The sequence below is a fragment of the Panthera onca genome, chromosome A2, assembly GCF_046562875.1.
Source record: "Panthera onca isolate mPanOnc1 chromosome A2, mPanOnc1 haplotype 2, whole genome shotgun sequence".
Lineage (NCBI taxonomy): Eukaryota > Metazoa > Chordata > Mammalia > Carnivora > Felidae > Panthera > Panthera onca.
This window is the reverse complement of record NC_138340.1, coordinates 63,257,748-63,280,621: the sequence shown is the minus strand read 5'-3', so window position 1 is coordinate 63,280,621 and position 22,874 is coordinate 63,257,748. Positions and strand designations below refer to the sequence as shown.

Below are 22,874 nucleotides of genomic sequence, written 5' to 3'. Positions count from 1 at the left end.
TGGGTCTGTTACAACAGCACGTAAACCTTGAACCGCATAGCTTTTCTGCTCCAGATTTCTGACACTGTCCCGTGTTTGTTCAAGTTCCCTTTTGTAGGACGGTGGGGCTGCTGGGCTCTGCCGGACTGGGGGCCGTTTCCAGGCCACCAGAGTCCAGTCCACCGTCCACGGAGCCGAGCTGGCCGGAGTGCCACACCACGGGAGCGCCGTTCTCACAGGAGCCGTTGCCACTGACCCGGGGCCAGCCCGGCCTTTCAGCCGTGGGGAAACCCTCCTCAAGGCCCACGGTCAGCCGACACTGGGTTCCCACCACGGGTGACACTGCAGCCCCGGGAGTGACTCCCCAGGACCAGGGCTCTCCAGGACCCAGCTCCCCTGGAGGAAGTTCGCCCTCCCAGGGCCTGTCCCCTTCCCCCTCTGGTAAGTGCCACAGTCCCCTCATATTCGGGGCCGGGCCCAGACTCCACTGTCTCCTCCATTGTGGTGGTGACACGGTGACACCCACAAGGACAGGATGTGGACTCTAGAAACACACTGGGGCGGCCCACGTGCTGCGTCAGGAGGGTGGGTATTAATTTCAGGAGAGTCTTACGGCTTTAAATGACACGTTACGGTTTTCTCCTCTCGTGTAGATTTTGAAGCCTATTACGGCAATATCCAAGAAGCAGAGCTGTCCAGAGGGAGACAGCCCGCTGACTGTGAGTCCGTGCTTCTCCCTCTTTCTGGGGCTCCTTGGGTCCCTGTGTCCCCGCCTCGGGTCCCTGTGTCCCCTCGGGTCTAACCTCTGAAATCGAGAATTGCCCCCCACCCCATGGCATCACGACCACCAAGAGCTCCCAGAGACGAAGGAAAAAGCCCAGATTCCTCTGCATGGCACCGTCTCCCCCAAATCCTTATTTCCAGCTCACCTACTTCTCTTCGGGCTCCCTGCGCTTCCAAAAGCCCCAGGCCCATGGGGGGTACCGCCCCTGTCCCACACCTCAGTCCCCAGAGCGTCATCTGCCAAAAACACCTCCCTTTGCGCCTTACCCACTTGTCATCTTGGAGCGCTTCCTCCTTTCCGGTCAGCCTCCGTTCCCTTCCTCCGGGACAGTCCTACCTTCTTACCTTGTATCACCCCCGCTCCTGTGACAGCCCAGCAGAGTCCTCACTGCGCCTGAAGCAGGTGCGCAAGGTGCTCGCGGCTGTCTCCTTGTGTGTCCTGCTCTAGTCTAGCTCTTCAGGGAAGCTTCCCTGGCAAGTGCAAACCCGCGTGCCAGATGATCACAGTGCCTGGCACACCGGCACACAGTGAGTATGTTCTCAGATGGAGAGATGCACGGTCACTGGAGGATTGGTCGTCTGTGGGCAGGACGGCCGGACGGTCATTGGAGGACATGTCTGTGGGCAGGACGTCCGGACGGTCAGGGGACAACGTGACTGTGGGCAGGATGGCCGGACGATCAGGGGACGACGTGTCTGTGTCCCACCACCCCAGGCACCTGGACATGCGGAAGCCCTTGCTCTTTCTTTTCCTCCATCCCTGCCGCCTGCCCTCATTCACTGTGTGACACAGCTGGAGACCTCTCAGGGCCACAGCATAGCCCCTCCTCCCCCCACCAGTCCTCAATGTCTTCCCGCCACATGCTGGGCCTCCCACCAGAGCGCCCTGGCACTTTCTGCCTCATTTCCCTGCCTTCCCCTTTGTCACCCCCTCCAGCCACATCTCCAACGTTTACTCGGTCCCTGTCTGTGCCTTGCCCACCCGGGCCCTCTCGGACCATGGCCCGGCAGCTCTAAGACAGCCCCTTCTCGGAGGGGCCCCTCTCATTCCTCTGACTCCTCCCTCCCATTCCTCCCTCCCAGGCCCTGCATTGTCTCGTTGCCTCAGGGCCTTACAGTACTGAGGGGGGCAGGGGAGCAGGGGGGCAGGGTCCTCCTGCGCCCTGACCTGCCAGGGAAGCTCCAGGAAGCAGGGCCCCTGTCGCTCTGGTTAGTGGCTCTGCCCCAGTCCAGCACCCGGCCTGGTGCGCAGAGGGTCTGCTGAACGCGAGAGGTGGGTGGAAGGGACGGAACGTGCCATTGCAGCACGAACCCACGTCATTCAGGAGGACGCACAGCAGAATGGGTACTGATGAAGGCCGTCAGACTGTCATTATGGCCTGTCCCTTACCGTGTCGGCTTGTCTTCCCAGGGCCCAACCCCAGCCTCCCAGGATCAGATCCGAGTTCCAGTGCCGACAGGGGCCGTGGTGACGGGGACAACCTGCTGGGCCCCTTGCCCCCGACAGCTGCTGCCGGGCCCCCTCTCATGGTTGACTGGCCCAAGTCCCTGGTGGGCCGCACACTCTTCCACAGCTACACCGCCTCCGGTACGGCGCATGTCTACACAAATGGGAATTGGCAGCTGGTCCAGAAGGGTTTGCTCGCCAGCCTGTTTCTTCTGCCACATTTCCTTTCCACACAGAAGTACTTGGGGTCATTGAGCCTTTTCTCCTTGTATGTGTCCCTCTGGGGACGGCAGACGGGGCCCCATTTACGGGCAGACTTGGCCTCTGTAGCCCCAGGAGCCCTGTCTGCACATGGAACAACCTGTGCCAGGCCGAGGCCACGACCTCCACAGGGAGGATGATCACCCCACGGAGTGGGCATGGTGGCCCCGCTCCGTGACGCACTGGCTCCACTCGGTGCTGGCTTGAGGCCTCTTGTGGGGAAGCCTGGGGCCACGTCTACCCCACTGTTGTCACACGGCTGCCTCCTCCCCTCTCCCCCGCCCCCCGCCATGGTTCCCTGTGGAGACCGCCAGCCTGTATTTTGGGACCCTCCCACCTTCAGAGTCAGCCCCTGCCCCCCAGGGAAGGGACCCGGTCCCCAGGGGACAGCTGTCACACCCAGGTTTCAGAAATGGTTCACAGGGTTCCTGCAAGATACAAAAATCACTTTGAAATATCTTCTTTTTTAAATATTTATTTATTTATTTATTTATTTTGGAGAGACAGAGAGGACAGGGGAGGGACAGAGAGAGAGAGGAGGGCAGCAGAGACATGGGACTCCATCTCACAAACTGAGAACGAATGACCTGAGTGGAAATCAGGAGTCGGACACTTAACCAACGGAGCCCCTCAGGCTCCCCTGCTTTGAAATTTCTTCATCACCCCTCGCGGACAGACTGAATGTGCAAACTAGCCGGCTTGGAGACTGGACCTAATGCTACCGGTGCAGAGCGAGCTCTCACCAGCGTCGTCTCTCCCTCGGAGCCTAGTGTGACCCTGGGCCCACCCCCAGCACCCCCATTCAGGGTCACTGCTGTCAGGCAGGGGATGCTGGAGGAGAGATTTCAGCTCCGTAAAGAGGGCGGGTGACGAGCATCTGGGGGCATTGCAGGGAGGAGCCTGCTGTACCCCTGCCTATGGAGGTGCAGGGCGTCTGCCCGCTCCCCTGTCTTCAGAGCTTTCCCGTGATGGCTTCCATGTGCCCCTTCTCTGCAGGTATCACGGGACAGACTGTGACAATCAAGCCATTCGCACTGAGCCCTGGGAAGACCTACGTCCTGCAAGCCTCTGTGGGTATGTTACGCTGTCAGCTGGACCCGGTCGGGGGGATGATGAGGGGTTTCATTACATTCATGTTTTTTCTGGAAATTTCAGCCACTTCAGAGTCTCCCGAGCTCTTGTCCCGGGTGTCCTGACCCTCCCTCCATCCCCACAGTCACTCACTGCTCATTGTTGCCTCCTTGTGTTTGTTTCTGATCCTTAAGGGATCAGGTGGTGTTTAGGTCACAGTAAAGGCTGAGGTGTTTGCCTTAAAAACACACACACACACACACACACACATACAGAAAACTACATATGTATTTATTTTATTTTGTCCAAGACAAGTGCATTAGCTGGTTCTTTCCCTGCAAATTGGTCGATAACTCCTCCACATATTTAAAACCCAACGAGGTAGCATTTCTGTTGTTCTGTGGACACCGTTTGTTGAATACATGACATGTTTACCCCGTGTCCTGTTCCGTGTCCCTTCTGGCCTTCCCGTGACTCAATCTGACATCTGACTTTGGGGTCATTTTTGGACATTCTGCCCCATTTCTAGAGAGTTGTTGTGGGTATTTTTTTGAAATTTATTTATTTTGAGAGAGAGAGAGAGCACACGCAAATGGGGGAGGAGCAGAGGGAGAGGGGGAGAGAGGATCCCAAGCAGGCCCAGCACTGTCAGCATAGAGCCCAATGTGGGGCTCGAACTCACAAGCTGGAAGTTCACGACCTGTGAGATCCCAACCTGAGCAGAGATCAAGAGTCCGAGGCTCAACCGACTGAGCCTCCCAGGCGCCACCTAGAGGTCTTTAGTTCCATAGAGGAAGCACAGAGGTTCTGATGGTTTACACATACGGATGGGTTTGGGTCGGTGCCCACACTTTTGGGCTCGTGGACACCCTGGTGCGTTTCCAGTGTTGTATTCTGCATTGGCTTCCTTTCTCCCGGGCGTGCAGCACGAGGCTGACTTCCCTGTGAGACCCCTTGGTAGGGCCGGCAGGGTCCCTGGGCTTCATTCTCGTTCCCCCTGTTTCTGTTGACATCGTTGCAAAGGTCGTCCCGCCCCTTCCATGGGCGTTCAGAGACTAAACCCCAGGTGCCTGTGTTTGGTACGAGAGAGGCATTTCCCTGTGTTTTCCCAAATACCACAGAGCCAACCATTGGCTAGCCCTCCCTCCCTTTGCTGCTGACATTTGTCCAAATGATGAGCCTTAGGGCCATTTTCACAGGTGGGTCACACTCCTTCTGGGGGGAAGAGACTCAGCCTCTGTGCGAGAGGCCCGGCTCGTCCCGGCTCACCTCGCTGTGCCGCCCCGGCAGCCACGCTGGCCCCTGGGCTCCCGCCCACACCAGGCCGGGCCGTGGCCCCCAGCTGACTTCCACGGTCCATGTGACCCTGGAGCAGGATGGTAAACGAGGTTATCTCCAGTGCGGCACCTGCTGTTAGGATGATGGTTTATACATCTCATTCTTAGATGTTGTACCTCAAGAAAAAGACATCAGAAGTGGAAAAACAAAACAAAATCGCGTCATGGGAACAAACATGGAACGATTAATGATTAATCATCAGTCATGGTAGCAAATGGGAAATAAAATGTTTGATGCTTGGGGAACCATGGTTGTGCATATCGGACTATGTGTGTTTCCCTGGGGAGTTTGAACTCTGTATTTAGATATGAATGCAGTTGACAGAAGCCATAAAAAATGGCATTGGTGCTAAATTCAAGTGAGCCACACGTAACTGTTTGTGGATGAGACTTCGAGAGGACCCGGGTGGGGGGGGGCGAGGCTGCGGTGAGGGGGAGCCCCGAGTCCTTTAGTGTCTGTGCTCAAGACTTTGATTTCCATCTGCATGATCTGCGTGTGCCTCCCGACCCCGGGCCTGGGTGTGGCTGCCTGCACTTTGAGTGCCTGTGGATGTGTCACATGACAGGTGCCGCGTGCAGGGTCCCCCCCTCCCGCGCATGTCGCAGTCCCCTGCCACCGGGTCCCCCCACTCGGGCTCTGACCCAATCCGAATCTCTAGCAAGTTCCCGGGCGACGCCGATGCCGCTGTCTGGGGATCACACGGTGGCAGCCACACAGTGTCCCACTGGGACCGGGCATTCGTGCAACTGTAGTTCTCTGTCACGCTCTCCTCCACAGCCTCCAAGCACGGCTTCCTGGGGCGAGCTCAGCTTTATGTGACGCTCAGGCCAGCTCCGTGGGCCGTGACCTGTCAAGTGCAGCCACATCGTGGCCTCGAGGCACACACCGTCTTCAGCATCTTCTGCATGTCAGGGAGACCGGTACGCGCGGCTGCCCCAAGTGTGTCCCAGAGGCAGAGGTGGCTCTCCGGGGAGATGCTGCGGGACGTTAACCCTGGGGTCTGGGGGCGGGAGTGCCGTGGCTGTGCCCTCCACCCGCTCAGGGAGACACCACCCGTTCCTTCCCCCACCCTGCCCCTTCCCTCAGAACCCACCGCCTGTGTCCCTGGAGGGTCGGATCCTGGCCTCCCTTGGGGCCCAGGCAAATGCCCTGGGTTGTTTTTTTTAGTTAAGTTTTTGTATCAGTTCCAGTATGGTCAACATGCAAAGTTAGTTTCAGGTGTACCATATATTGATTCAACATTTTTTTTTAAGTTTATTTATTTTGGGAGAGAGAGAGAATAAGCGGAGGAGGGGCAGAGAGAGAGGGAGAGAGAATCCCAAGCAGGCTCTGCAGTGTCAGCACAGAGCCCGATGCGGGGCTCCAACCCATGAACCGTGAGATCACGACCTGAGCTGAAATCAAGAGTTAGACGCTTAACCGACTGAACCACCCAGGTGCCCCTGATTCAACATCTCTCTACAACACTCAATGCTCATCACAAATGCATCCTTAACCCTCATCCTTCCCCCACTCTCCTCTGGTGACCATCAGTGTGTTCTCTGTAGTTAAGAGTCTGTTTCTTGCTTTGCCTCTCTCTCTCTCTCTCTCTCTCTCTCTCTCTCTGTTTGTCCAAATGCCCTGTTCTGACACCAAGAACAAATTGCCCGAGCCCCCCCATCTCCTGTCTGCTGTGTCCCCTTCAGCCCGAGGAGGCCCAGACCACATGTGCCTCTGTGACTTTTGGGAGACCCCAGGCCAAGAGAGCCCACGACCCTGAGTGACAGGCACAGCCAGTGTGTGGGTCCTCTCAGCTCTGGGAGAGGGACCCCGCAGGTGGGAGGTCACCCCACGCACATGTGTGCATTCAGGGGGACACGAAGTTAGTATCTGCCCCCAGCCTGTGTATAAACAGTGCCCTCGGGTGGAGTGAAGGAGGCAGGGGTATGTACTTCCTGGGGACGTGATTCAGTTTGTTCACCTACACACTGTTTTTTGTTCTCCGTGGAACGGATCCTAGGACTTCCATTACAAATTCAGTTACCGGATAGGAAACGGGTCCAGACACACTTTGTACCGCGGGACAGACACCCAGTACTACTTTGCTCTGCCCGCGGGCGAGCCCTTGGATGACTATAAAGGTAAGTCAGTCAGGCCGTGGATGTGGGTTGCTGGCTGTGTTTGCTTACGGTCCTAAACCTTCCCCCTGGTTTCCCCAAACTACAAAATGTTAAAACTATGCATCTAGAAAATAAGTTCTCGGGGCACCTGGGTGGCTCAGTCGGTTGAGCGCCCAACTTCGGCTCAGGTCATGATCTCAAGTTTCATGGGTTTGAGCCCCGTGTCGGGCTCTGTGCTGACAGCTCGGAGCCTGGAGCCTGCTTCGGATTCTGTGTCTTCCTCTCTCTCTGCTCACCCCTGCTCATGCTCTGTCTCTGTCTCTGTCTCAAAAATATATAAATGTTAAAATTTTTTTTTTAATTTAGAAAATAAGTTCTTATTTATTCATCTGGAAAAGTGTCATGCTTTTTAGATGAGGTGGATTACCTACTTTCTAGTGCAGAGACATTAGCGATACTATAAATAAATCTCTTTTAAAATTACAGCTGAGATATAGTGTAAATGCTAAGGTGCCAGGGAACATCTTGTGAGTATGGATTAAACCTTTCAGACCAAGCCGCCCCTTGTTTACTGACGAAACATGCGGTCTCTGGTGAATCCTGCGTTGGTTGTAGACAGAACCCAATCGGGGGGCTCCCGCCGCAAAGAAAACACGGGGGTAAGGGAATGTAGAGTTGAGTATGTGTTGTTCCCAGAGCAAAAAGAGCTCCACGGTGCTGGCAGCTTCCCCGACCCCTGTGCTGGCAGGCTGCCCCATTCTCAGCCCGCCCCAGTGGCCTTCCTCCACTGCGCGTGTTAGATACCCCACCACTGAGGAAAGCGGCCCCATCTGCAGGACTGTGCCCGTTACGTCAATCTCGGAGGCTGACAGGGTGTTTTTTAGCCTTCTGGATGATTCTGACGTGCAGGCAAGTTTGAGAGTCACCCATCTAGAAGTTTCTTTGACCTGGCCACCTGAGAGTATTTCAGCCTGACGTCTGCAACTGGTTCATCCACCTGGTTTGCTTAAACCTCCTCTCTCCCCGAACCCCAGCCAGAAAGCTTTCTAGTTCGGGAAAGCCTCCCTGACCCCCAGTTAGACACACGTGCACCTTCTCCTGGCTGTAGGTGGGTGACACTGAGCAAAGGCCTTCTGAGCTGGACACCGATCCACTCGGATGGGCACGTCTGCCGTGTGTCCTGATGAGCACGGTGATGGCTGCAGGTGGTTTCAGGGTCTGCCTCACTTCTTCCAGAATGAAACCACATGCACCTTCTGTCTCCTGGAAAGTTTCCTCCAAACGGATGCTCGCCCGGCAGGCTCCCCTGCTTCCTGGTGTTGGGCACGAAGCCCTGTGCTTTGATTCAGACCGGGCAGTGCCTCACTCCAGACTCCTGCCCACAGGACCCTGGGACCCCGTCTGCAGGGGTGTGCAGACCACAGGGCTGTGCACATGCCCACCTAGGACGTCAGGGCAGGGCCTCAGCTCCGTGTTGGATGGATTTTTGTTTTGCTTTTTTAATGTTTATTTATTTTTGAAAGACAGAGCATGAGCAGTAGAGGGGAGAGGCAGAGAGAGACAGACACACAGGATCCGAAGCAGGCTCCAGGCTCTGAGCTGTCAGCACAGAGCCTGACACAGGACTCAAACCCATGAACTGCGAGATCATGACCTGAGCCGAAGTCCGACGCTCAACCGACTGAGCCCCCCAGGTGCCCCCATGTGGGATGAATTTGTAGACCCATATTTCAGGCCACAGTCACTGAGCAATGTCAGGGTGAGTGACATCACCCAGGTCATTCCAAAGACCCCACAGGAGTTACAGTTGTCGACACGGGGATGATCTGTTCCTTCGAGGACCTGACTTGAAGATTCCTACGAGGGGGAACGCAGGCAGACTGAATACAGTGCAGCAGACCCTTAATCCCAGCCCATTCCATCTCTGGACTGAAGGTTCCACAGCTGCAGGCGTCGGGGTGGGGTCCACCTGAACTCTGCCGGCTCCTGCTGCCTTGCCTGCGTCCCCTGCTTCAGCAGGAGGGCCATGTCACCTGCAGTGGGGTCCCTGTAGTTCTTGTTAAACTGGCTCTCTTGCAGCTGACATGGGGCCTCCCTGTATCCACGGGCTCAGAGTCCTAGGATGGGGGGAGCCCAGAATTCGCTTGTAGGGGTGATGGGGCGGCCAAGGGTCCAGGGACCACAACCCTCAAAATTAAGTCCCAAATCCTGGGCCCCATGTTTTGGGTTGAGATGCTTTTATGAAAGCCCATGGCATGCCTCTGTTCTGCTCTTTTGCGTGACTCCTGTGGCCGGCCCCGTGGCTTTCATGTTAAGTGTCATCCACACTCCAGACCCTAGGCCTGCACCACAGGACGGAGTTTCTGACGCCCCAGAAAAGGCATTTCTGACCACGCTCCCGTGACTTCACACAGACTTCCTTTGCCTTTCTCCAGACTTTCCGTGTCTCTGTACATGACTTAGGAGTGGCTTAAAATGTTACCCCAACACCTGATCCTCCATTGCGGACTGTGGCTTTCATCCTCTGGGCTTCCCACAGCTCCAGCTTCCCCCTGGCCCAGTGCTCCCAGGTGGGACCGGTCCCGTTTGCCGGTGGCCTTGAGCTGCCGGCTCCCAGGGCCTGCAGGTCAGACGAGTGAGTGCCGAGGGCGTGAGAGTGAGCAAACCGCCTCCTGGCTCCTGTGGCCCATGGCTGTCGCTTCTGCTGCCTCTTGTGACTGCACCCATGTCCCCAGCTCTCTGGTGCTTAGTGTCCCATACTGCCGTGGGGCATTTTACCTTGGAACGCCAGACCTCCCCCCTAGGATGGGGCAGCCACACTCAGCGTTCACGCCTCGCTCTGTTGTGATGCACGGTGTCATCACCGTTCTGGTGATGGCTGGCAGTAGACAGTATGGGTCCTGAGGTGTTAGTTTCCTCTGTTACGTTCCCTTCCAGTCATGCTGTCCACCGAGATCACAGATGGCTCGGGCTCCCGAGTACAGCCGTGTGCCGTGGCGGTGACTGTGCTGCCGCGTCTCCACGGGGGTCTCTGCCTGGACGAGGACATGTGAGTAAGCGGCACAGAGACCCCGGCATGTGCCTGTGTTTCCTCGGGGCCGGGTCTCCCCTGGTCGGTCACGGTTGGAGTAAACGGTGGCTCCTGGGGTCCCATCTTGTCAGGATGAGCAAAAGAAATCATTGTACTGAGACATCATCTGTGTGCCACTCATTCACCCATATACAGAACACAGTCCCGGGGTGCCTGGGGGGCTCAGTGGGTTTAGCATCGGACTCTTGATTCCAACTCAGGTCATGATCTTACAGTTTGTGAGATCGATCCCAGCGTCGGGCTCTGCACTGACAGCACGGAGCCTGCTTAGGATTCCCTCTCTCTCTCTCTCTCTCTCTCTGCCCCTCCCCCCTTAAACTATATAAACCCTTTAAAAAAAACATAAAAGTGTTTAATTTTGATGAAGTTCAACATCCTAATTTTTCTCTTTTATCGCTTGTGCCTTTGGTATATCTGTAGGATTTACTCCACTGTTTTTCTTCCAGGAGATTTCTAGTTTTCTCTCTTACCCTGAGCTCTCTGATCCTCTTTGAGCTAACTTGTGTATGTGGTGTGAGGTAAGGCTCCAGGTTCACTTTTGCACACAGGGATGTCTAGTCCTTCTAGTGCTGTGTGTTGAAAAGGTCAGTCTTACTCATTAAATTGTCTTAGTCCTTTTGTCAAAAATCAATTGACTGTAAATGCTATGGAGTCTCAATTAATGCTCTGTTCATCTCTATGTCTGATTTCATGGCACTGCCACACTGTCTTAACCACTGTAGCTTTGCAGTGAATTTTGAAATCGGGAAGCATGAATCAACTAACTTTGTTCTTTTTCCACATTTTTTTGGTTATCCTGGATCTCCTGGTTATTGTTAATCTCTGCAAAAAGCCACCTGGAATTTTTATAGGGATTGCATTGAGTCATTTTGAATATCATCGTTTTGAGAATATGAAGTCTTCTGATGTATGAGCAGAGTTTTCCCTTTACTTAGATTTTCATTTCTTTCAACAACATTGTATAGTTTCCAGTGTATAAGTATTGAATGTTTTTGTCAAATTTAGTTACAAGAATTTCATTCTTTTTCATGCTATTGTAAATCAAGTTGTTTTCTTGTTCTCTTATTTTGGATTTTAATTGCTAGTGTATAGAGATACAATTGTGTCCCACAGCCTTGCTAAACTCATGTGTCTGTTCTAACAGTTTTTGAACGCATTCTTTGGGTTTTTCCACATAAAAGAGCATGCTATCTGCAAATAGAGTTTTCCTGCTTTCCAATCTGGATAATTTCTTACTTCTGGCTTAACTGCATTGGCTAGACTCTTCCAGTTCAGTGATGAGTAGAAGTGGCAAGTGTGGAAATCCCGGTCTTGCTTCCAACCGTGGCGAGGAAACATTCCCGAACATTTAGCGTGACCTTAGCTATAGGTCCCTGGAGTTGTGTTTTTTTCAGGTCCAAGAAGTTCCTTTGTATTCCTAGATTTGGGGTATTTTTTTTTTCATGACAGGGTGTTGGATTTTGTCTGTGTTTTGCTAGATCCATCGAGAGGATTAAGTGGGTTTTGTCCATCCATCTGTTACCATGGTATATTACCTTGACTGATTCCCATACTCAAGTTACTCTTGCGCCCCGGGCACAGACCCCTCTTAGCCATGGTGCGAAGTCCGGCATAAGGACATACCGTCCGGTCAGAGCGTGCACAGCGCTGTGATTGTGGGTGCTGTCTTCCAGCTCCACTGTGAGGATGTGTGCAGACCTTCAGCCTGCTGTAGCCACACTGCCGTCTGCGTCCAGCCCCGCACCGTACCCCCTCGTTTGCCACGATGCATCTCTGTCATTCTGTTTGCCAGAGATCAAGGGTTTTGTGCAATTCTGATGTGCTGCCTCACTGGGTCTCTTTAGTTTCTCTTGCACAGACCATCTCTCCTCTGAGCCATTCTCTGTCTGCCCCGACCTCCTCACCCGCCCAAGAAGATTTCTATCACAAGTACCCCTGTCTCGGTAGGCAGGCCAAAGAGGTTCCCAGCATGTCGGAGCAATCCTGATAACTCCCCAATTTCCTTCAGATATAATTCCAGCCTGAAACACCTGTCCACCCTCCAGCTGATGGGCAGTTATGCAGAAATCAGGAACTACATCACCATGATCGCCAGGATCCTGAGTCGCTGGGCTGCGGAGGACAGAAGTCCCCCGTGCGGCCAGTGGTCACGAATACAGGATGCGCTGATTTCTTCCGCATGCAGACTGCCTTCCACAGATCAGGTGCCATCAGGGGCAGGGCACGCTCGGTACCTGTGCGTGGGCATCGGGTAGCAGGGCCTGACTCACCAGCAAGCGGCCTTACTAAAGCAGTCAAGAAAGAGGACCAGGAGGGTGTGGCTTGGCCACGAGGCTGTGGCCTCTGTCACGTGTGCTCATTCTTCCACAAACAAATGCTGTCGGTTCACAAGAGAGGCCGTGCAAGGTGGTTACCACTGCAGGTCACTGTGATGTGACCCATCTGACTCTGTCTTGTCAGTGACATGCCGGAGTTACGTGTATGATTATGTGCAGCTTCTAAGGAAATGGGCATGTGTTCAAATGTCACTGCCCTTGGTCACTGCCCGTCTGCACCTGCTGTCCCTGATTGCCACTAGAGAATGCTGGCATCCTAGAACATGTGTCATTGTAGTGTTGATCCTTCCTGAACTGGTGCTGTTCCTTCCTCCAGGACTCTCTCCCCCTTGTCCCAAGTTTCCCTGAGCTCTGCCCTCCCTCTCCTTCCCCTCCGGTCACACTCCAGGTGGGCTGGGGGAGGCAGACACCCTGCTCCCCCTGGGAAACTCAGGTCAAGGGGACCCTGGGTCCCTCCACGGTCCCTTGCCTCAGAGCCCCGGAATCCGCTCCGGCTGCAGGAAGGAGCACACGGTGAACCGTTTGACTTTAAATTGCATAAGTAACCTTCCCTTTTGCCTCCTTCTTGTGCTTGCTTGTTTCTCCGGGTCAGGAGGAAATGCTTGATTCTGTTCTCCTGTTCAGGGACCTCCTGCGCTTCCCTCACAAGGTGAGTGCTGTTTCTTGCCAAGTATATTTTCCTGCTTTTGTGCCTAACTGGGAGGATCTCCGTCCGTTCTCGAAGAACATACAGTATAGGGTTTGACCCTTGAATTAGAAACGGGACTTCTCTCGCAAATTCACCTGAATAGCACGGCGCATCCCAGAGCACGGGGCAAGAAGGTCTCCCTAATACAGAGGTTTGAAGACCCAAAGTAGAGACGCATTACGACGGTGTCGTCCGTACTACACATACTTCTGGTTAAGGGGGTCGCTCTCTGCTAGTAATCTGGGTGCTGGGTTCTCCAGTCCACGCCTTCTTTCTCCTCGCATCTCTGGCCCCACTGCCCCCATTCCCCAATGTTCTCACTGCCTGCTTGCTGGGAGGGGAGAGGAGACCCCACCGAGGTCGTCTTCACCAGCCCTCAGAGCGAGCTGCAGCCCAGCCTGTCTTCCAGGGCCCCCCCTTGCCCTGGCAGGGATGCCCCACAGCCAGGAGGGCTCACCCCCTACTTGTGCTCAGTCCCATCCGGGCCGCCTCATCGCTCCCTTGTAGCAGTGTGACTGCTGCCCCCGGCATCGTGCGGGCCCCTGTGTGGTTACAGGTGGTGGCCCCTCTTCAGAGCAGAACCTGCAGAAGGGGGGCTCAGCCCGCCATGACTCACACACAGGTAAGCTGTCGGGATCTGGCTGCCTGCCCCACCTCACCACAGAGCCTGCTCCTGACCCAGTACCTGCAGACTCCTGTGCTGCCTGGTCTGCCCCGCAAGGGACCCCTCTGGGCATAGCCTCTTTGCCTGTGACCACTGTGGGCGCCTCCCTTCTCCGTTGCCTGGCGGGTGCACAAGGATCTCATCACGGCCTTTTCGATTAAAGGCAAGTGATGTTGCTGAACTGATGGTCTCCACCCCTGTCCTGCCCAGAAACTCCTCTATGTAACCCCTGACTCTGCTCCCTGCCCCTCCGTCTGTGCTCCCTGCATCTCCAACTGCTCCTTGCCCCTCCAACTGCTCCCTGCCCCTCCAGCTGTGCTCCCTGCCCCTCCAACTGTGCTCCCTGCACCTCCAGCTGTGCTCCCTTCACCACCAACTGTGCTCCCTGCCCCTCCATCTATGCTCCCTGCATCTCCAGCTGTGCTCCCACGCCTCCAGGTGTGCTCCTGCCCTTGCAACTGCTTCCTGCCCCTCCAACTGTGCTCCTGCCCCTCCAGCTGTGCTCCTGCCCCTCCAGCTGTACTCTTGCCCCTCCAGTTTTGCTTCCTGACTCTCCAGCTGTGGTCCCTGCCTCTCCCACTGTGCTCCCTGCCTCTCCCACTGTGCTCCCTGCCTCTCCCACTTTGCTCCTGCCCTCCAACTGCTCCCTGCCCCTCCAACTGCTCCCTGCCCCTCCAGCTATCCTCCCTGCCCCTCCAGCTGTGCTCCTGCCCCTCTAGTTGTGCTCCCAGCTGTGCTCCCTGCCTCTCCCGCTGTTCTCCTGCCCCTCCAACTGCTCCCTGCCCCTCCAGTTATGCTCTCTGCCCCTCCAGCTATCCTCCCTGTCCCTCCAGCTGTGCTTCTGCCCCTCCAGCTGTGCTCCCAGCTGTGCTCTCTGCCTCTCCCGCTGTGCTCCTGCCCGTCCAACGCTCCCTGCCCCTCCAACTGCTCCCTGCCCCTCCGACTGCTCCCTGCTCCTCCAACTGTTCTCCCTGCCCCTCCAGCCGTGCTCCCTGCCCCTCCAGCTGTGCTCCCTGCACCTCCAGTTGTGCTCCTGCCTTTCCAACTGTTCTCCTTGCTTCTGTTGTGCTCCCTGCCCCTCCAGATGTGCTCCCTGCCCCTCCGGGTGTGCTCCTGCCCCTCCAGCTGTGCTCCCTGTGCCTCCAGTTGTGCTCCTGCCCCTCCAAATGTGCTCCCTGCCCCTCTAGCTGTGCTCCTGCCCCTCCATTTGTGCTCTCTACCTCTGCCGATATGCTCCCTATCTCCCCTACTGTGCTCCCTGCTTCTCCAACTGTGCCCACTGCCTCCAGAACATTCCCTCATGAACACAAGCTCCTTTCACTCCTCTGCACCCATATAACCAGGGCTGTGACACCAGCCCAGCCCATGACACAGGTGTGGCAGGAACGAGGGACTGAGTGAGGACGTGGATGACTGTCACCTTGTTCCCTCCCTCCTGCCCAATCCTTGTCCGCATCACCTTGAATTGCTCCCTGTCAGTGACCTGGGGAGGAAAGCTGGCCCCCAGCAGGGACACATCCCCACAACTGCCCGGAGCAGACCTCAGAGAAGACACTTTAGTCAGTGACGCTCTCTGCCTTTAAGGCATTGGTGGCTTCCTGGCACCTTGAGGACAGAGTCCGTTCTCCCGCATCTCACACCTGGGCTTCACTTGCTCTGTGTCCTCTGCACTTCCTCTAGCACCTTCCATGGCCACCCGCCACGTTCCTGTCACCAAATATTCCTTGCACCCCTGAACCTGTATGTTCTCCCTCAGCCTGGAACGTTTCTGCCCCTCTTCCCGGGGAAGATACCGTTTTCTCCCCCAAAGCTAGGTTCAGGTGGTGCGTTCTCGGTGGGCTCTCCAGGGCCCCTGCAGGCAGAGCTCACTCGTTCTGGACAAGTCTGTAAGTGACCGCGTTAGGGCACTTTAGCACTTCTGACTGGTGATCACTTTCTGCACACCTGTCTTTGACCTCCAGGCGACTTAGCCTGCTAGGATCTCACACTGGCTTGGGACAAGTAGCGGACCATCCCCAGCATGTCAGCAGCCTGTCCCCGTCATGCGCGCATGCACAGGTGTCAGCGGGTGGGCTTCCCAGGGTGACGCGGGCACCCTGGGTCCTGTCAGCCTGTGCCCCCGAGGCTTCCCAGGCTGGAGAGAGGCAGAGAGAAGGGGCACCACTCATCAAGGATGTTACCCATAAGTGCCATCCCGCACCCCATCACATCCCCCTGAGAGGACCCGTCACAGGGCTGCTCCTGGGCTCTGGGCACCTGGGAATGGAATTACTCCCCTGGGCCAGGGGGATGACTTGGTGGAAGCCGAAGACATCTGCATAGGTCCCGCTCCCCTGTCTGCGCACCCCGGGGTCTGTCACGGTCCTGGCCTCAGTGTGGGCAGACCTTAGCAGGGTTGTCATTTGCAATCAAAACCATTTCCAATAGTTTTGATTAAAAAGTAGCCAGTGTTGGGGCACCTGGGGGCTCAGTCGGTTAAGCGTCTGACTCTTGGTTGCATCTCAGGTCATGATCTCACAGTTCATGAGTTTGAGCCCTGCGTCGGGCCCTGTGGTGACAGTGCAGAGCCAGCTTGGGATTCTCTCTCTCTCTGCCCCTCCCCTGCTCATTCTCTCCCTCCCTCTCTGTCTGTCCCTCCCCAGCTCTTTCTCTCTCTCCCTCTCTCTCTCAAAATAAAATAAACTAGGGGTGCCTGGGTGGCTCAGTCGGTTGAGCGTCCGACTTCAGCTCAGGTCACGATCTCGCGGTCCGTGAGTTTGAGCCCCGTGTCGGGCTCTGGGCTGATGGCTCAGAGCCTGGAGCCTGCTTCCGATTCTGTGTCTCCCTCTCTCTCTGCCCCTCCCCGGTTCATGCTCTGTCTCTCTCTGTCTCAAAAATAAATAAAAAACATTAAAAAAAATTAAAAAAAAATAATAAATAAATAAATAAATAAATAAATAAAATAAACTAAAAAAATGGCCAGTGTGAAAAGTGGGCATAATGTGTTCTTTGAAGGCATTTGTTTTACTTGAAATAAGAACTTATTATTTCAATTCTGAGAAGTTACTTTGTGTGTGGTGCCTGTAATAGCAGTTTCAGTGTGTTTCCAGGCGAGTTTCATCTCATTGCTGGTGAAAGAGTTTGATGTCAGGAAGTGTTTCCAAGCCACGTTCTGGCTAAACAAGCATGGCTGTCGGAAAGTAGAATCTTATTTTCGTTTCATCGATACCCATTTACTTGGCAATTGCCGGGAGCTGCCAGGGCACAAAGGAGGGACACATTCAGTGCTGTCTTTGGGGCACCCATGACAGGCGCTAAATGCGGAAACAGACACGCTTCGGTAAATATGCCAGGTCCTGTAAGGAGGAGGGGCACAGGGAGCTCCAGAAACACGGGCAGTGATGCAGAGTACTTTGCCTGGTGGACACTTGACGTTGGTTTTAAAAGATACATGGGAAAGAATCATGATTAATCCTGTCCGGTGCAGTAATGGTGTCGTGGGCACGTCTTCAGAAAGAGTTCTCATGTCAGCCGTACACACTGACGTGTTCGTGCATGGAAACAGTAGAAACCATGCAATTTGTTTTTAAATATCTTCTTAGAAACCAAAGGAGAGGGAGAAAATCTCTTGTCGATGAGTAATAATCACAGCTGGGTTATTCTGTTTTCGTGTATGTTTGAAAATGGTCCCTATTAGGAGTTTAGGAAAAAAGAGAGTAAAGTAGGATTTTGCCAGCAGACGCAGGGAAAGGACACTGCAGGGCAAGACGTTGATGCTTGGGGAACCATAAGAGGGTCGCTGGGTTCAGACCCAGCAGCGTCTTTGCATAACGGTTATTAGAGACCCTTATTTTCTCTGGTCGTTTCATGGGTCAGGAAACCGAAGACCAGAGAGGAAATTGGCACCTCTGAATTTGGCCAGTCTTCCACTAGGCAGAACCCGGGCTCGAACCCCACCATCTGGAGCTGTGGTGCTGCATTTGCTGTTTCCAGGAGTGATGGAGGAGACAGGTGCAGGGAGACTGGTTACGCCTTTGCTTCTCCCGCAGGTAAGCTTTACGAGTGCAGCTCTCATCCTGAAGTCCACCCAGGCGCTCCTGGCTCAGAGCCTGCTCTCGGGGAGGCCCGCGGTGGCCAAGGGCACAATGCTGGAGCTCATACTGCTGGTGTCTGCCATTTGGGAAGTGTCTGACCAGGAGACCCCGAGGAACGTGGGCTTCCTCCAAGAAGAGGGCATTAAGGTCATCTCGGCCCTCTTGTTGGTAAGTCAGACTTCATCTTCATTGGTAACAGCCATCCCCTCTCGTGGCTGCTTCTAGACACCGAGACCATAACTGGTTCCTGAAGTTCCGTGTGGCTTGTTCTGGGTGGTCGTGGGCGCCTTTGGAGATTTTTGGTTTGAATTTCGAGTGTTTCGTGTGAACGCTGTAACGTTCACGATGAAACTTTGCTTCCGTTCCATCCTTCCATGTTTTGGTAGAGTCCCTTTTGGGGTGTCTGGAGCGGTGCCTGACTTAGAGACGGCATTTCTGAGCACACTTTCTGCTTCTTGAGGAGCAAAGTGAAGTAATACAAATGATTTCTAATGTGCGTTAATGTGAAAAGCAGCCCTCTGATACATAACTACCTCCCTCCTGTCCAGACCTACTGGTTTAACCGATACTTGGGAAATCAGAAATACACAGATGCTCCCCTCATAGCAACTGATTAGCAATTACGCATTTAGAAACACGAGCTGCTCACCTCACACCCACCCTGCACTAAACCCCAAGGCATGCACTCCCATCTACACAGCAAGACCACGCAGTATTGAGGTTCCTTCTGGATGGGCTGAGAAACCGGAAGGATAGCGGTTGTCGCAAAACAAATAGAAGGATAGCGGTTGTCGCAAAGTGAATAAAATGTTCCAGGCACAGGGCCCAAAACCAAAGAAAACAGGTTGTGTGCTACTGGTATTTGGTGTTTACATCCCCGTATCACCAGCTAGTCCAAACTACCTTGAGATGAGCTACCTTTTCATGACTTTGTCTCCCCCCTGCTTCTGGATTCGAGACCGCGTACTCATTTGTGCTGTGAGCGTTTGACTCTCTGCTGTTCCAGGACAGTCTCTCTGCAGCCAAGGAGCGTCAGCTCTGCGTCAGCGCTGGGCAGATGGAGTTCTGCACGCTTCTTCATCACGACCATCAGGGCGCCATGCAGAGCCTGGGCCCCGTGCGCATGCATTTACCTGGCGGCCTGGCCGGACAGAGGCCTGCGGCGGCGGGGATGCAAAGCCCGTGTTACATTAGCCAGCTCATGCTCTTCAAGAAGAACCCATATCCGGGGCGACGAGCTCCCGGCCAGGTACCATACGGCGGGTGACCCATCCCTTCCAGTGAGCACCTCCGCCGTGCAGTGGTTATGCTTTGATGATGAAGAGAGGGGTCAGCGTGGCACGTTTCGCTCAGGTCCAAGAGCGGGGCCGCTTACAATGTGCGGTTGGCTCTAGTTTTCTCGGAAGAAGCTTTTAGCAAAACTAGGTCTCCCTGGGATCCTGGGACCTGGGCCCACTCAGTATTGCCTAAGGGGCCGTTTTACCTGTTTCTGCAAATCAGAGGAAGAATGTAACTCCGTGAGACTTGAGACGGGGCTGCCTTGGGCCCACTAGCCTGTACCTCTTGTCTTCCACACTTACCTCACTGGCCCCTCGAGGCTGAACCAGCAAGCGTGGCCGCTGGGTTCTTGGGGGATTCGGCAGAAGAGGGGACCAGAGTCAGAGCAGGGTGTGAGAATGGGGAGGTCGGGGAAGGTGGGGCCAACTCTTGGCGATTCTGGGAGCCCCTGCTTCACCTCCTGCGCCCGGAAACCACCTACAGAACCCCATTGTCACAGGAGCTGGGAGGGCAGAGTCGGCATCCTCTGTGTGTTCCACACCCCCCACTTGGCTCAGGTACCCAGTAAATGTCTGACGACTGAATGACGTACAGCTTATCTTGGTGAAAAATGCTCATCTGAGAAAACATCGACCTGTTGTTATTTTCTTAGGGAAATAGAAATGGCTAGTTAGCATGTGAAAATCATTCTTTTTTTTTTTTTCACATTTATTTACTTTTGAGAGAGACGGAGTGCAAGCTGGGGAGGGGCAGAGAGAGAGAGGGAGACACAGAGCCTGAAGCAGGCTCTGGGCTCCGAGCTGTCAGCACAGAGCCCGACGCGGGGCTTGAACCCATGAACTGTGAGATCATGACCTGAGCCGAAGTCGGTCACTTAACCGACTGAGCCACCCAGGCGCCCCGAAAATCATTCAAATTAACAAACAGGAAATAGAAATCAAAATGATTTTTTTAACACGCAGCAGCACAGTTCTTTAGAGAGACTCGCTTCTGGGGAGGCACGGCGAGCAGGCGTCCACGCTGCATGTTCTCCGAGCAGCTTCACGTGCTGGACCTGCTGCTACACTGAGCCTACAGAGGAAGGAGAAAAAGAGCTATTTAAAGCAAGATGTGCTGTTTTACTTATTTATTCAAAACAACATTATGTGTGATCACCTAAATAGAAATGTATCTAAATGTTCGACAGAGGGATCCAGCTCACTGGTGATTTAAATGAATTATTATCCATGCATCGCCAGTTGAAATTACATGAGTCGGGGGCTTTTAGTGACTTTGGAAGATTCTGTGCAAACAGTGAGGAGAATGCTTTGCGTGCCCAGTATGTGTCTGGGGCACAGAGACGGGTCGGGACACAGCACCCCAGACAGGTTCTCTGAGCCACAGTGCCACAGGCCAGCTATCCGTGTCTCTTCTGTACGCCTTTCTGTACCTTCCTGATTGTCTACGATCTGCCGCTGTTCTTCTGGTGTGAGCTGTTAAAGTGAAAGACGAAACTACTTTAGAGACTTTAGAAATTATTAATAATAAGAGTAATCACAGTCCTGCCTTCCTAACCAGTAAAGGGAGCCGTGTTTCTCCACCCCGCCCCCTGCTGTCGGGTTCCCAGTACTGCCACTCGGCTCCTAGGTGCTCCTGTCTCTGCAGATTGGCCCGCTTGTCGCCCTGTCCCTGTTCACCTGCTCCGGCAGAAGGCCCATCAGCAGGCAGCGGCTGAGGGAGCCTGTGGTTGTGGAGTTCGGGGAGGAAGACGGCCTGGTGAGGGGGTCTTGCCCAAGCCACCTCGACTTCACGTAGGCCGCACGGCCTCATGTGCCTTGACTTTTCCCAAGGCAAATTTTGCTGACCTCACTTTCCGTGTGGTGACAGGGTGAGAGGAGAAACAGGACGACCTTTGCGTTGCTTCGGGAGACGGTGAATTTTCATCGGTTCACCGGGCGTTCCGAAAGCCCCCAGGAGTCTCTGCAGATAAGGATAGAATTCTCTAGGCCCGTTTCAAGAGCGTTCCCGGTCATGGTGCTGGTAAGGTGTGTTGTGGGGAGGCCACCAGGGTTTCTTTCCAGCCAGCGACAAAGTCCTTGCAAAAAGCTACGGAGTAAATTTACTTTTAATTCTTTTTTTATGAAGTTTATTTATCTTGAGAGAGAGAGAGAGAGTGGGGAAGGGGCAGAGAGAGGGGGAGAGAGAGAATCCCAGGCAGGCTCTGCACTGTCAGCAAAGAGCCTGGCTTGGGGCTCGAACTCATGAACCTGGAGATCATGACCTGAGCCAAGATCTAGAGTCTGATGCTCAACAGATTGAGCCACCCAGGCGCCCCCAGGGAGTGAAATTCACTTTTAATGCAGTCCTGAGCTCATTGTCTAACAGAATTATGTGCCATATGTAACATGGTCACCTGCTCACAGAATAAGCTTCCTGCCGAGTTTTTCCTGATTTTGGATTCCTACCTGCTCAGCTTATTAGCATAAGAAACGCCCAAATACCGGTGGCCTCATTAGGAATCCACTTCTCTCTCACCGTGTAGACCTGGGCCAGAATCCTCTTACTTTCTGTTTATTTTTATAAGAAGAAAAAATGCGTTCAAAGAGATGTATCTGAGGAGACTTGGTAAACGAATCCTGTCTCTCAGCAATGTTGAGTCGGTGAGGCCTCGGGAGGCCCGCCCTATGGATACATCACAAAGGAACACAGGTGAATGACCACCGGGAAGGTTTTTAGGAATGAATCCTGCATGAACAGAGCCAGCGGATGCCGCCGGCACTGAGAGCTCACGTCTGTCTGGGTGGGCCCGGGGATCTGCTGGATCATTTCTCCTCCCTGAGGGCCGCGTCCTTCAGCTGTCAGACAAAGCTTTCCTCCGTCTGTCCTGCTGCCCTGCCTAGGTGGGCACCTCAGCTAGGTGTGTCTTCCACAGGGTAACATCCACACCGCATACAGCACGGACTCAGTGTATGTCGGCTGACCCTCATCTGGTCACATGAGCTGACCCACTGAGTGGGAAGCATGGCTCTTTGCTTTTTAAAAAAAAAAAAAAAAAACACGCTTATTTATTTTTGAGAGAGAGACAGAGTGTGAGTCCGAGAGGGGCAGAGAGAGAGGGAGACACAGAGTCTGAAGCAGGCTCCAGGCTCCGAGCTGTCCGACGCGGGGCTTGAACTCACGAACCATGAGATCATGACCTGAGCCGAAGTCAGACGCTTAACTGACTGAGCCACCCAGGCGCCCCAGAAGTTTTTATTTTTAATGCAGTGAAGGGAGGGAGGGCGTGTAGTTCTTACTGAGAGCTGGTGCTGCCGGGGGACACGCACAGTGGCCCCTTGGAGTCCCAGCCCACGTCCTTGTCCTTGCACAACGTCGCATGACAGAGGTCCTCAACAGGAAAAAAGCAAAACAAAACTCGACACTATTGCTTTGCTTTTCCTTCCTAGGTTCTCTGAGAAACCTACTCCTTCCGATTTTCTTGTGAAAAAGGTCTACGTCTGGGATGAGCCAATGGTACACATGTATGTCCCTGCCGCTTCTCTGAGAGGTCAGTGCACAGGATCTCACAAACCTTAGTTGTCCGTGTGATGACAGCAGCTGTCGCAAGACATGCACAGACAGCGGGGACTTTCCTACTCCTGGTGGAAGTGTCATGCCGCGTGCAGAGGCGGCCCGTGTGCATCCAGCCTGACCCCAGTATGCAGCGGTGCCCTGGGCTGTGGTCACCGACCCTGCCCATCTCCCCCTCCACAGCACCTTCCCGCGGCTTCCGGTTTCTGCAGCGCCT

The 22,874-nt window shown here is 54.4% G+C and overlaps 1 protein-coding gene across 2 annotated transcripts in view; it reads left to right on the top strand.

Annotated features, from left to right (window-relative positions):
• PKD1L1 (polycystin 1 like 1, transient receptor potential channel interacting) overlaps positions 1-22,874 on the top strand; it is a 133,523-nt gene that overhangs the window by 50,951 nt on the left and 59,698 nt on the right. For both annotated transcript variants that reach the window (XM_078442613.2, XM_078442612.2), the window contains 14 exons: positions 85-420; positions 633-698; positions 2,174-2,350; positions 3,467-3,544; positions 5,657-5,799; positions 6,879-6,999; positions 9,916-10,027; positions 12,078-12,273; positions 12,998-13,054; positions 17,786-17,998; positions 18,837-19,079; positions 20,753-20,863; positions 20,975-21,132; positions 22,534-22,634. In XM_078442613.2, coding sequence (XP_078298739.2) covers positions 85-420; positions 633-698; positions 2,174-2,350; positions 3,467-3,544; positions 5,657-5,799; positions 6,879-6,999; positions 9,916-10,027; positions 12,078-12,273; positions 12,998-13,054; positions 17,786-17,998; positions 18,837-19,079; positions 20,753-20,863; positions 20,975-21,132; positions 22,534-22,634 — 2,112 coding nt within the window. The remainder of the gene's footprint in view (positions 1-84; positions 421-632; positions 699-2,173; positions 2,351-3,466; positions 3,545-5,656; positions 5,800-6,878; positions 7,000-9,915; positions 10,028-12,077; positions 12,274-12,997; positions 13,055-17,785; positions 17,999-18,836; positions 19,080-20,752; positions 20,864-20,974; positions 21,133-22,533; positions 22,635-22,874) is intronic.